At 39.1% G+C, this 12,165-nt stretch overlaps 1 protein-coding gene across 1 annotated transcript in view; it reads left to right on the top strand.

The window, feature by feature from the left end:
• ptk7b (protein tyrosine kinase 7b) overlaps positions 1 to 10,432 on the top strand; it is a 57,427-nt gene extending 46,995 nt beyond the window's left edge. Inside the window, exons 8-21 of the mRNA XM_077496037.1 lie at positions 860 to 1,126; positions 2,428 to 2,564; positions 2,742 to 2,877; positions 4,180 to 4,299; positions 4,633 to 4,782; positions 5,114 to 5,261; positions 6,569 to 6,696; positions 7,111 to 7,311; positions 8,491 to 8,652; positions 8,737 to 8,969; positions 9,054 to 9,134; positions 9,521 to 9,672; positions 9,742 to 9,920; positions 9,998 to 10,432. Coding sequence (XP_077352163.1) covers positions 860 to 1,126; positions 2,428 to 2,564; positions 2,742 to 2,877; positions 4,180 to 4,299; positions 4,633 to 4,782; positions 5,114 to 5,261; positions 6,569 to 6,696; positions 7,111 to 7,311; positions 8,491 to 8,652; positions 8,737 to 8,969; positions 9,054 to 9,134; positions 9,521 to 9,672; positions 9,742 to 9,920; positions 9,998 to 10,158 — 2,255 coding nt within the window. The 3' untranslated portion in view covers positions 10,159 to 10,432. The remainder of the gene's footprint in view (positions 1 to 859; positions 1,127 to 2,427; positions 2,565 to 2,741; positions 2,878 to 4,179; positions 4,300 to 4,632; positions 4,783 to 5,113; positions 5,262 to 6,568; positions 6,697 to 7,110; positions 7,312 to 8,490; positions 8,653 to 8,736; positions 8,970 to 9,053; positions 9,135 to 9,520; positions 9,673 to 9,741; positions 9,921 to 9,997) is intronic.
• Positions 10,433 to 12,165: the final 1,733 nt, after the last annotated feature.

The raw sequence follows: 12,165 nt of genomic DNA, 5'->3' as shown, positions 1-12,165 counted from the left end.
GTGTACTAATCAGTCTTTTCACATGCAAGTGCATACAAGTCAAATGTTTTGAACCAGCTTATTTTTTTCTTCTTTCTCCTGTCCAGAGGACCTTTTTTTTTTTTTTTCCTTCTAAACTTCTATTTTTTTGGTTAAGTGAAATACGACTGCATCTGCAGTTTTAACCCAGTGAACCACAGCTCCATTTAAATACCTTAATTCACCTAATCTGATGGTAATCCGTCCAGGCATTAAAGAGGATTGTGTCACAATAGAAGTCATTATTTGGTGACAAGTTTAAACAGTCTCTCCATCATAGTTCCACCTCATTCATTTCACAGCCCAAATATTCACACCCTCCACCACCACCACCTCCTACTTTCCCAGCTCAACCTTTCTTTCATCTACTGAAATATGTGCATTTTTTTCTGTTCGTGTTAACTAATTCTGATTGCTGTAAAAGGTTGGAGCTAGTGAACAATTTGAGTCTGCTTGACCAAAGATTAATGATTGTTAAATACACCCTGTAATGTATCATACAGTGAGGTCTTATGAGTCTTTGAAATACAAATCCATAGCTGCTGCTGACTTTGATATGGCTCACCTCACAAAGACCCTTATTAATTTAATTCCCTTACTTAAAGCAACCTGTATTCTCAGTCTCCTACCGTTGCCTTTGTTCCCGCATTACCAAGGGGAAAATTGAATTTTCTTAAAATACCAGAAATCTGTCAACAGATCTGAGCTAAAAATAGCTGTGCAAAATGACACACTATATTCAAAATCAAATCAAAAGACTGTGTTGATTAGCGTTCACAAAGATGTAAATGACTGCAATTTCACAGTTGTGTTCCATTCACTTTTCTTCTGTACACCACAGAGATTGATGACATGATGTCCAGGACGTCAAAAGTTTTCACAGCGGACACCCTGCAGCGGGTCCCCTGTAACGCCCCACGGGGACGACCCAAGCCCGAAGTCTGGTGGGAGAGGGAAGGTCAGCGGGTGCCCACTGAGGGACGAGTGTATCAGGATGGCTCGGACCTGGTCTTCAGTCCAACCGAGGCAGGCGATTCTGGAGTCTATACCTGTGTAGCTCAAAACAAAGCAGGTCGCAGGACACAGGATGTGACCTTCACTGTGGCCAGTAAGTCCAAAGCAAGCTCAATATATTACGCATTTATTCTCTTTTTTTTAATTTATTTATTTATTTATTTATTTATTTATTTTAAGAAATGAGAGTCAAACACTGATTCAATATACTTATATTTTGTTTTGTATACATTTTATTTTAATGTGTTTTCTTCGGCTGGGTTTACGCTACAATGTTTCCTAGGTCTAGAGCAGGGGTCGGCGACCTTTACTGTCAAAAGAGCCGTTTTAAATCTCTCAACATTTGAACATTATGATGAAGCAAACAGTGTGTTTAGTGTTAGCCTAATGTACTGAGGGCCCAAGAGCAATTAGAGCTGCACCATAACAAAAAAAATATGCAGCAACTAATACTTTGAGATTCATCTTTTTCTACCTTTCATTTTCCGTGTTTGGATTTGTTTTGGTGTAATTTTTCAGACTTAGTTTTACATTTTTAGACTTTTCTGCCTTTGGCAAATTTCTGACATGCTTTTGGCAATGTTATGAAGATATTATGGTCATTTTACTGCCTTTCATCTTCCTTTTTCGCACATTGACTGTTTTTTCACATTTGTTTCTCCCTGTTTGCTGTCAATTTTCTGATATTTTTGGCAATTTTCTGGAAATTTTATGGTAATTTGGGGGATTTTTTTTTTAGATTTTATACTAACTTTTTGAACATTTTCTTTACCTTTTTTTTTTATGAATGTTCTGACTTTTTTGCAATTCCAAAGATTTTTTATGTTAATTTTGTCCCTCTCTTCTTTTGTTTTTGGACATTTTATGGACACTTTTTGAACATTTTCTTTTCTGACTTTTTTGGCAATTTTGTGTACATTATACAGTAATTTTTGCATTCCCTCTTTTTGGACATTTTTATGGTCACTTTTTAGACATGTTAGGAATTTAAAAAAGAAAAAAAAACTTTTAAAACTTTTAAAAAATAACATAAAATCTACCCTTCTCTTTTTCTGACAACTTACAAATTTGGACTGACGTTTTTTGAATATTTAATTATTTTTTAATCTCAATTCATGTAAATAATATTTTATCTAAAAAATAAAATATATAATATATATATATTAATTTCTACTACTACTTTATAGTGATCCACAGGGAGCCATAGGAGAGGGACTAAAGAGCCACATGTGGCTCCAGAGCCGCAGGTTGCCGACCTATAGGTCTAGCGCTAGGTTGTCCGGACAAGGTTCCTGTCATGCAGTTGATTACTTGGCTGTTACAATTATACTGTGCATGTGAGAGGGGCTGTAAAGCGTCTGTGCTCATGTGATATACACGTGTGCTCTCCTGCAGCCGCCCCCGTGTGGATAACAAGGCCACAAGACAGTCGTTTGGAAGAAGGTAAAGCGGGTTATCTGCACTGTCACGCCAAAGCAACGCCTGAACCAGAGGTCACATGGCTTCGCAATAACATCATGATCACACCAGAGGTCAGTTGTCACATTCCGCACTGGCTTGTGTGATGTCTCATTTGTAGGATTTGTATATATGTTGATAATGAAAAATTCTAGTCATTTTGCTGCCCAAAAATGATTGTCAATTTTTCCACAATGCTGTACAGATTTTCAGACAATTTAGCTGGGCTTGTCTTGAACTCCTCTTGCCAGGACTCCCGTTTTAAACTATTTCCGAATGGCACCCTGAGGATCAACAGCGTCGAGGTGTATGACGGACAGATGTACGGCTGCGAGACCAAAACAGTGGGTGGTCGACTATCTGGCCAGGCCAGAGTCACCGTGCTGGGTAAGCAAGACAGCGAGGTTTATCTTAGCTTCAATGTGTTTGGAGTCTTTCCAAAAAAAGATCAGTAATACAGTGCTCAGAGAAAATCTGAAACAAATGTGGTCATGCCTTTAGGCCTTGTGTATGTGTTTCTTAAAATAGGGAATAGCTGGAGGACACCCACGGAGGTGTTAAACGTGACTCATGCACAACAGCTTTAGTCTGACCTCCATTGTAGCACTTTTTCTTGAAGATAAATGCTTCTGCAGATGATCTGACGTGTCATTGTTATGTCTGGCTACTTTCTATTTATAAGATGTTTGCCTCTGATACTTTTCAGTTCTTTACGCTTGTATATGAGCAAATTATGCAGGGTTCTCTCGGGTGTGCGTAAGTCTTTGAATTTGCATTTTTAACTCATTCACTCCCAGCCATTTTGACAGAAGCAATCCCGTTCGCTCCTGGCTGTTTTACTGGATTTTGACTGATTTTGCAAGGCTCATAGAATATTGTGTTCTATTGTTATCAAAACATGGAACCTACCAAAAGAAAGATTAAAGTTTCTCCTTTCATCAGGAAAATAAAGTATATTTCTATCTGTTTCCGTTTTGCAGCAATTAGCATTAGAATGTAGCTAAATTTCATCAATATTCACAAATCTATTTATAATTGTGAGCAATTGAGCGTTTTTTCCCCAACGTGGCCCTGGTTGATCTCCTTTGCTCTGTTTCCACCTGCTGGGCGTGTGTGTAATAACTACCATTTCGTCAACCGTTCATTGCGTTTGAGAGGCTGCATCAAAGCGTTCTGTATGCTCTAGCATTAAAAAAAAAATGTATAAATGCGTCTTTGGGGCACAAAACATTTAAAATCGAACTTTTTTTGGGGGGGAGTAAATGAGTTAAGGTACGGAAAGTGCTGAGATTCAGAACAAATGGCAAACTTGACTCACGTCTGAACATTTTTTAACTCACTCAATCTGAAACATGTTTACACTGTGTAACTTCCTTAATATTGGTCCAAAAGTTTTCTTTCAATTTTAAGAGTGTACGAAATGTGAAACCTGTATATGCACATTTGCGGGATACAATACATTCTACTCATCTTCAACCATGTAGTTTTTTGAAGTTCTTTCTCCTATTTTTGCAAAACATTGGTACATAATTTAATGTTGGATGTGTAAGTATGAAATTTGCCACTGATTTAAAATTTTAAAAAAAATTACTTCAAACATCCTTAATTAGCTTGACATGCGTCACCACTTCCCCTCTGTGCCAACCACGTGTGTTATACATGTACGCGTGTTGCTTTGACTTGTTTCAGAGAAGCTCAAGTTCACCCCAACCCCACAACCCTCCCAGTGCCTGGAGCTGGATAATGAGATCACCATCCAGTGCTCGGCGAAAGGCAGAGAAAGTCCCACCATCCGCTGGACTAAAGCAGGTGTGCTCCAAGATCTCAATACTAGAGTGTCAAAATGGAAAATGCAGTTGAAGATATAGGAGAATAATATAGTAAATTCCCCCAGTTTGTCGCTGTGTAGTATCAATTAACAAGCTCTTAGGATATGCAACTTGATGTAGCTCAGACATTCACTTCTTCATAGATGTAACCATGGAGGGGATTTTAACTCTTTATAAATTAAGAAATTGTGGAAGATGCCTGAATGCAGTAATCTCTGACCAGATGAGCATCATAAATTGTTTGTAATTGTACTATGAGTAAAACTTTTGTTTTTAATGTCGCTTTTCCGCTGTCCTTTGTCGCCCCCTACAGACGGAGGAGACCTTCCACCCCGTGTGGAGCAGAAAAACGGCCAGCTTCACTTCTCCAAAGTCACCCGCAGTGACGCTGGCAATTACACCTGCATCGCCTCTAACAGCCTCCAGGGGGAGATCAGAGCGATGGTGTCCCTCACAGTGGCAGGTAAGCTGCTCATTCATCATTGTGGGAGCTTGAAGAGGAACTTGCACAACCACATTAGTCACCACTCCCATGTTGCGAGCGATTGTGGTTTCAGTATATTTGAGGGTACTTTCATGAGGAAACATTCATTGATCATTCCCAGTAAGCGGCAGCATTTACTGGCTCTTGGTGGCCATTTTACAGCCTCGTAATGAATTACATTTGGCCAGCAGAGTGTGACTGTGAGCAACCGCAGTCGCCACAGCCTTTTAGTTTGCGGCCACTTGAGAACAAGGAGTAACTAAAGATAATGTATTGTTTTGTGTGTGTCCCTTTTCATGTACACCGTTAGTGTACATTCGCTTTAAAGTGGAGCCTGAGAATACGACAGTGTACCAGGGCCACACGGCCATACTGCATTGCCAGGCCACCGGCAACCCTGAGCCTCATATCCACTGGATGGTGAAAGACAAGACATTGGACATCAGTAAGAATAGAAGGTAAATAAATTAATGGCATCATCAGCTTAGGATAACTGATTTAAACAGGCTACTTTAATGTCTGGATTTTTATAAATAAAATTGTGATGCATAATTTTTGGATACTCAGAAAGGATGGGTTATCCTGATTATGTTCTTCTTGCAAAGGGATCTCATTTCAGGGTCTCAAAATAAATTTTATTATTTAAATGTGGAATAATTTGTATTTGGGACCACTTGTTTTTTTTTTTTTTTTTTTTTTTTTTTTTTTTTTTTTTTTTTTAAACAACACCCTCAAATATTATACACTCCCCCAAAATTGCCCTTCAAAAGCAGCTGATATCCACACTCACTCAAAAATTTAAATGCAATCCATTCAAGAACTTGATAGATTATATATATGATTTACAAATACCTTGTGGCTGTTTTGTGATCAAGAACTAAAGGCATACGTCGACAGATGCCCATTAACTCATTCGCTCACAGCCATTTTCACAGACGCAATCCTGTTCGCTCCCGGCTGTTTTACTAGATTTTGACTGATTTTGTAAAGCCCACAGAATATTGTTCTATTGCTATAAAAACATGGAACCTACCAAAAGAAATATTAAAGTCTCTTCTTTCATCAGCAAAAAAAAGTGTATTTCTATCTGTTAGAGCTAAGTTTAATCAATTTTCACAAATCTATTTAGAATTGTGAGTAATTGAGTTTTTTTTTCAACATGGCCCTGGTTGAGCTCCTTTGCTCTGCTGCCACTTGATGGCCGTTTGTGTAATAACTACCATTTCTGCACCGTTCCTTGCAGTTGAGAGACTGCAACAAAGTCTTCTGTATGCTCTAGCATAAAAGAAAAAAAATGTATAAATACATCTTTGGGACATTTAAAACATTAAAATAAACAAAAAACTCTAAATTATTGGGAACAAATGAGTTAAGATATTCACATTTCCATTTATTTATTGATTAAAATTCATTTTATTGTGTGTTCTATACAAAGATCAAAGAAAATTACAATTAATTTCATCCAATGTTAAGGAAAAATGCTAAATTTGAATATATATATATATATATATATATATATATATAATTATTATTATTATTATTATTATTATTATTATTATTAATGTTATTATTACTTATGTATTTATTTATTTATTTATTTAATATATCAGAATTATTAGTGGTATCGTTGCCTTCTCAAGAGTTGAGTATTCATACTAGTATCGGTCTGAAAATAGTGGTATGGGACATTCCTATTCGAGTTGATTTGAATGCAAATGATTCAAAGCTACCAGGATCCTTAATTCGAATGATTTCCTTCTCTCAGGATCCAGAAGATGCCCAATGGCTCCCTGGTGATTTCAGACGTCACCACAGATGACACCGGCAGATACACATGTGTGGCTGGAAACAGCTGCAGCATCAAAGACCGCGTGGCTCAGCTGTATGTCGTAGGTGAGTTAGTTATACACACACCGTGGACACAAAGCACAATTCCACGTGTTGGATGAAAGCGTTCATTAAACCTTCCCACTCCTCCCGTCATCCACCTTGACAGATTAATAACCATGGCTGCCTCTGTGACACCACAGCTGTCAGTGGGGGTGATGGAATTGGGCAGGCGATAGATCTAATACTGTTTGTCTCCTGTGTGGAGTCTGAAGCTTAAATGTACAGTCACCCTTTCATTAAAATGCTTCGAGAAGCTCAAATGCAATCATACTTCCTACTTCCAATTTCTAACAGGGAAGATTACCAGGCTAGATCCATAAAAATGGCAAATGAATTTAGACGTTTTCTCCGACAAAATTCAAGGCGATTGGCTACTTTTTATTATTAACGTACGGCACGGATGTCTGCGCCCAACAGATAAACCAGCACAGACGCATGACGAGGACGAGGACAGAGCGCCTTACAAGATGATTCAAACCATCGGGCTGTCTGTGGGGGCGGCTGTGGCGTACATCATCGTGGTGCTCGGCCTCATGTTCTACTGCAAAAAGAGGCGCAACGCCAAAAGACTGCACAAGCGTCCAGATGGCGAGGAGCCAGAGATGGAGTGTCTCAATGGTATGCATCGTTAAGACAAACATTTAGACCTTGAGTGTTTTAAGAGCTTCTTAAAATGGGTATAAAACATTGGAGTATGAAAAGGCTGATTTGGATATTAAATTGGGATACAACAATTTCTTGGGGTGCGGGCTATCAGAAGTTTGGAACTCCTGCACTTCCTCAGCTTTTTTTCCCTACACGTTTGAGAAGTGAAGGTGTGTGCTGCCATCTTGTGGTTGTTCTGTGAACTCCATAGGGAAAAAAAACGTTACCTTGGAGTAAGGTCTCGAGTAGTGAATCTCAATAAATTTAAATGTTATGGAAAAGTACATTTATGAACTCGAGTTGAAAAAGAGAAAATTGTGTAGATTCACTACACACAGAGTGAAACATTGCCTGATTTGACCCCAAACCCCAAATTGTACATATTACATAAACAAAAGGATTTTTAATAAGGACATTAGGTAGAAATTGGCCTTCTGAAAGGTGTCTGTGTAGTGGTCCACATGCTTTACTTGGAAGTGAATGGTTATATTTTATGTATTTTTATGTGTCCTGCAACTTGTCCAGGATCAGTTGGAATAGGCTGCAGCAGTAGGCTATAGAAAAATATAGGGACAGATTATATATGGAAAGTGAATTTCACATTGGATTACTGAAATAAATTACATTTTTTGCCATATTTATTTCCCTTGCACCTAAATAGAATTTTACCAAGTGGTTTGTGTGTTATGCAATTGTACTTTGTGATGTGAAGGGTTTCTTCTACACAATGATGTCATTGTGAAAATCAAAGAGTACAACAAAAAAGACCATACACTGTTATCAGTCTATCCATCCAAATTCATTATCATTTAAACATGTTTCGGATCAGCTCTACAGTTGAGGCTTTGTTGGTGGTTGTTCCAGGTTTCGCTTTTGCTCGCAATTAAAAATGAACATGAAAATATTCCTTTTAACATGTTCAGCCTCGCAATATGACACCATTTTAGATCAAGTTGTAATTTGTGTTGCTTATGAAGGATCTCGTTACATTGTTTTCCCTTGAGAAATTGGGGCCTGAAGCAATATACTCATGGATTCTTGTAAGCGATAAATGTTTATACGTTGGTGGTTGTAGAATGCCGCACTCATATATTTTCTGTCAAGTCATGCGAGCACCCACATTCTCGAAACATTGTTAATTGTGTCTGTCAGGAGGGGCTGTTCAACAAAATGGCCACACCACCACTGAGATCCAGGAGGAGGTGGCACTCACCAACATGGGTACCATGGCAACAACCGAGAAGCGCCACAGCCACGTTAACAGCGACAAGCTGCACTTCCCCCGAGCCAACTTGCAAACTATCACGACCTTGGGTAACGTTCACCAGCTGGATTCAAACGCGTAGTTATAAATAAACCTGTTGGGGGCGTGAGCAATAAGTGCGACGTGTGACGCAGGTAAAGGGGAGTTTGGCGAGGTGCTGCTGTCCAAAGCCAAGGGCATCGAGGAGCGGGAGGAGGAAACGGTGGTGCTGGTGAAGAGCCTCCAGACACGAGACGAGCAGCTTCAGCTGGACTTCCGCAGGGAAGCGGAAATGTTCGGCAAGCTCAACCACCCCAACGTGGTCCGCCTGCTGGGGCTGTGCAGAGAGGCCGAGCCCCACTACATGGTCCTGGAATACTACGACCTGGTACGCTTACTGAAGGACGCGTGTCGACGCTTCATGAGGACTTTGTGCTTCACTCGTGTTTTCTTCTCATCTTTGTCAAACCAGGGAGACTTAAAACAGTTCCTGAGGATTTCCAAAAACAAAGATGACAAAGTGAAATCGCAGCCTATCAGCACCAAGACCAAAGTAAGGGTGGAGGATTAGCACACTTTTTTTTTTTTTTAAATGACCCCAATTATAATTAAAATGTAAACTTGATCCTTAAATCTGCCTTTCAAAGTTCTTAATATTTATATAAAAAAAAAAAAAAAAATATATATATATATATATATATATATATATATATATATATATACACACACACACACATACACATCCCGTTTAAATTAGAGCTGTCGAACGATTATATTTTTTCATTTTATTACTCAAATCTTGGAATTTTGATTAATCACTTAATCAAAGAGGCTTTTTACCAACATTTTTTGCCCACCAAATTTGGAGAGCACCTGTTGTGTTACTTCTTTCTACATTCAATGTTATGAGGATGTCTTTTTGAACCATCCTCTTCCCAGGTTTCCATCTGTGCCCAAGTGGCTCACGGGATGGAGCATCTCTCCAATCACCGCTTTGTTCACAAAGACCTGGCGGCCCGAAACTGCCTCATCAGCAGTCAGAGACGCATCAAAGTGTCGTCGCTCAGCCTCAGCAAAGACGTTTACAAAAGGTCAGACGAGTCGGTACTGAGAAGACCGTTTTGGTGTCCTGACAGTGCTTGTTCTTTGTGCGTGTACAGTGAGTACTATCACTACAGACAAGCTTGGATCCCCCTGCGCTGGCTCCCGTCAGAGTCTGTGTTTGAGGACGACTTCTCCACCAAGTCTGACGTTTGGGCTTTCGGAGTGCTCATGTGGGAGGTATTCAGTCACGGGGAAATGCCGTACAGCAAACTTGGCGACAATGAAGTGCTCGAAGGTCAGTGTTGGGCTTTCTTTTTATATTATATTGCTCCCAACTATCTTCATATTTTTTGTGTCCCCTTCCCCTTGCAGGCCTGCAGACCGGCAAGCTGAAGTTGCCCCCACCAGAAGGATGCCCCTCCAAAATGTACAAGCTGATGGTCAGCTGCTGGGCCCCCAGCCTCAAGGAGCGCCCCTCCTTCAGTGACATCGTCCGCAGCCTGGGAGAGCCGCCTTCTGACAGCAAAGTCTGAGAAAGGGGAACACCCTACGAATAAAGACGGCAATGTCTGACATTTCAGGGAACAAGAGTTTTAAATATGCATTTCAGACATTTTTCAAAATGAGTGTAGAGGAGTTTGCCATATCAGCGGATGCGCACTCACTTTTTTCTTTCTTTTTTCCTGAATGGCTCCTAAGTTTGCCTTAAACGCACCCAGTTCAACTTCATGTGTGTGGACTCTGTGACGCTTTACAAATTTGGTGCCTCTACCTGTGTGCACACATCATATCAGAACCAAACGCAACCTATCAAACAAAGCGTCAACCTATCCACCACTCATCTGCATCCTCATCATCACTTCTGACCAGACGGATGCTCCAAGTGTGTGTTTGTGGACTATATAAGCTCCAGTATGTGCAGCTGTTTGCATGAAGGCGTCTGTTACACTTGCAACATGAGCGGACTTGTTTTAAAAACAGGCCTCTGTTATGATGATGAACTATCTTTTAGTATACGCCCAAGAAATGATAAGACTGTTCCGATGGAGATTTTGTATAAATGAGTGTGTGTTGTTTTAATTAACCTTGAGGTGCTCTCATAACATGTTACCTTGTTGTGATGGTGTCCAAATGGCAAGAATCCATCCCCAAGTGCGTTGAACTTGCGGCATGCTTCTTTGCAGAGAGGTCCAATCACAGTTGTTTATTTCTGTGTGCAATGTTGCAAAAGGGGGACCAGTGTACATAATGTTAGAGGCCTTGCACTAACTTCACCTAAAACATCCCCGTTTGTCTCTCTGCAGGTGCCTGTTTATTTATAATGAAGGTCCTGTGTTGTTTTCGATTGGTTTATAGTAGGAAGGTTTGTTGTCATGATCCAGCTCAGTGTACGTATAGCCTGGCCGAGCAGCTAAAATGCCAACAAAAAGATGGTCAACAGAGTGACTGCTGGTCACCAGTACTTAAGTGCCTGGTAAATGAAGGATTATCTAAAAATTATTTTCACTTTTTTTTTTTCTTTTTTTTTTTTTTACAAGAATCAGATGCCTTTGTTCATAAAGTTTTTATACGTTGTGTTAGTGTAATGTTTGTATGAGGCACTCACATCTAGGCTTTTTTTTTTTAATCTGTTTCAGCAAAAGTCCACAATTATGTATGGATATAAACACAAGTATACATACTGCTGTCAATAAAGGTTCAGTGTTTTTACTCAATTTGTTGTGTCTAAAAGGTTGCCATTTAACAACCTGCAAGCGATGTGAGAGAAGTAAATTATACTCACTGGCCACAACATGAGGTACAACCCTGAATTTAATAAAATAATTATTTAAGCTGTTTTTACAATGATACTGTAATTATCAGTTTTATCTGACATATAGTATGGGTGAAAAGTAACTAGGCATATTATGGATTGCTTTGTAGATTTTTTTAGTACCACTGAAATCTTTACAAATCATTTTTAAACAGACAACAAAGTGATTTTGTTTTTCTTGTTTGTAATTTTTGTATTTCTTATGTTCTAGATGCCTAGTCACTAGACCATTCAGGAGTTAGCTAAAATTACTTTATTTCTTGCTACTTTCAACTTACATTCTTGTATCGCTTTTTCTTTCTTTCCATTTTCTCTTGTACAATGGAAGAAAAACATTCATTTCAATAAATTTGTAATAGGAATATGGATTTTCTTAGCAATTTTAATGCCTAGTTACTTCTTAGCTTCCATGTAGTTAAATATTTGAAGTGCCACAGCAAAATACTTACAGAACTATAGCTTTATAAAGGCAGACTTAAATAAATCTGTTTCATTACATCTGATGATTATATGCACGTGTCGGGTACAATACATGAAATACATTTGATAGTTCTTATCCAAGTTGCAGTAGCTGCGAACACTTTCATATGTGTCCATCTGTAAATTGTTGCAACCTGTGAACTGATCTTATGAGCTCTTGGCAAATTATGTTGGTGCACAATAATGTAGGAAACTACTGTACGCCTTCATATTTCAGACAGGCCTCTACATGCTGACTTTTAAAACA

This window comes from Festucalex cinctus, chromosome 14 (genome assembly GCF_051991245.1).
Source record: "Festucalex cinctus isolate MCC-2025b chromosome 14, RoL_Fcin_1.0, whole genome shotgun sequence".
Taxonomy (NCBI): domain Eukaryota; kingdom Metazoa; phylum Chordata; class Actinopteri; order Syngnathiformes; family Syngnathidae; genus Festucalex; species Festucalex cinctus.
This window is presented reverse-complemented; position numbering and strand designations above follow the sequence as displayed.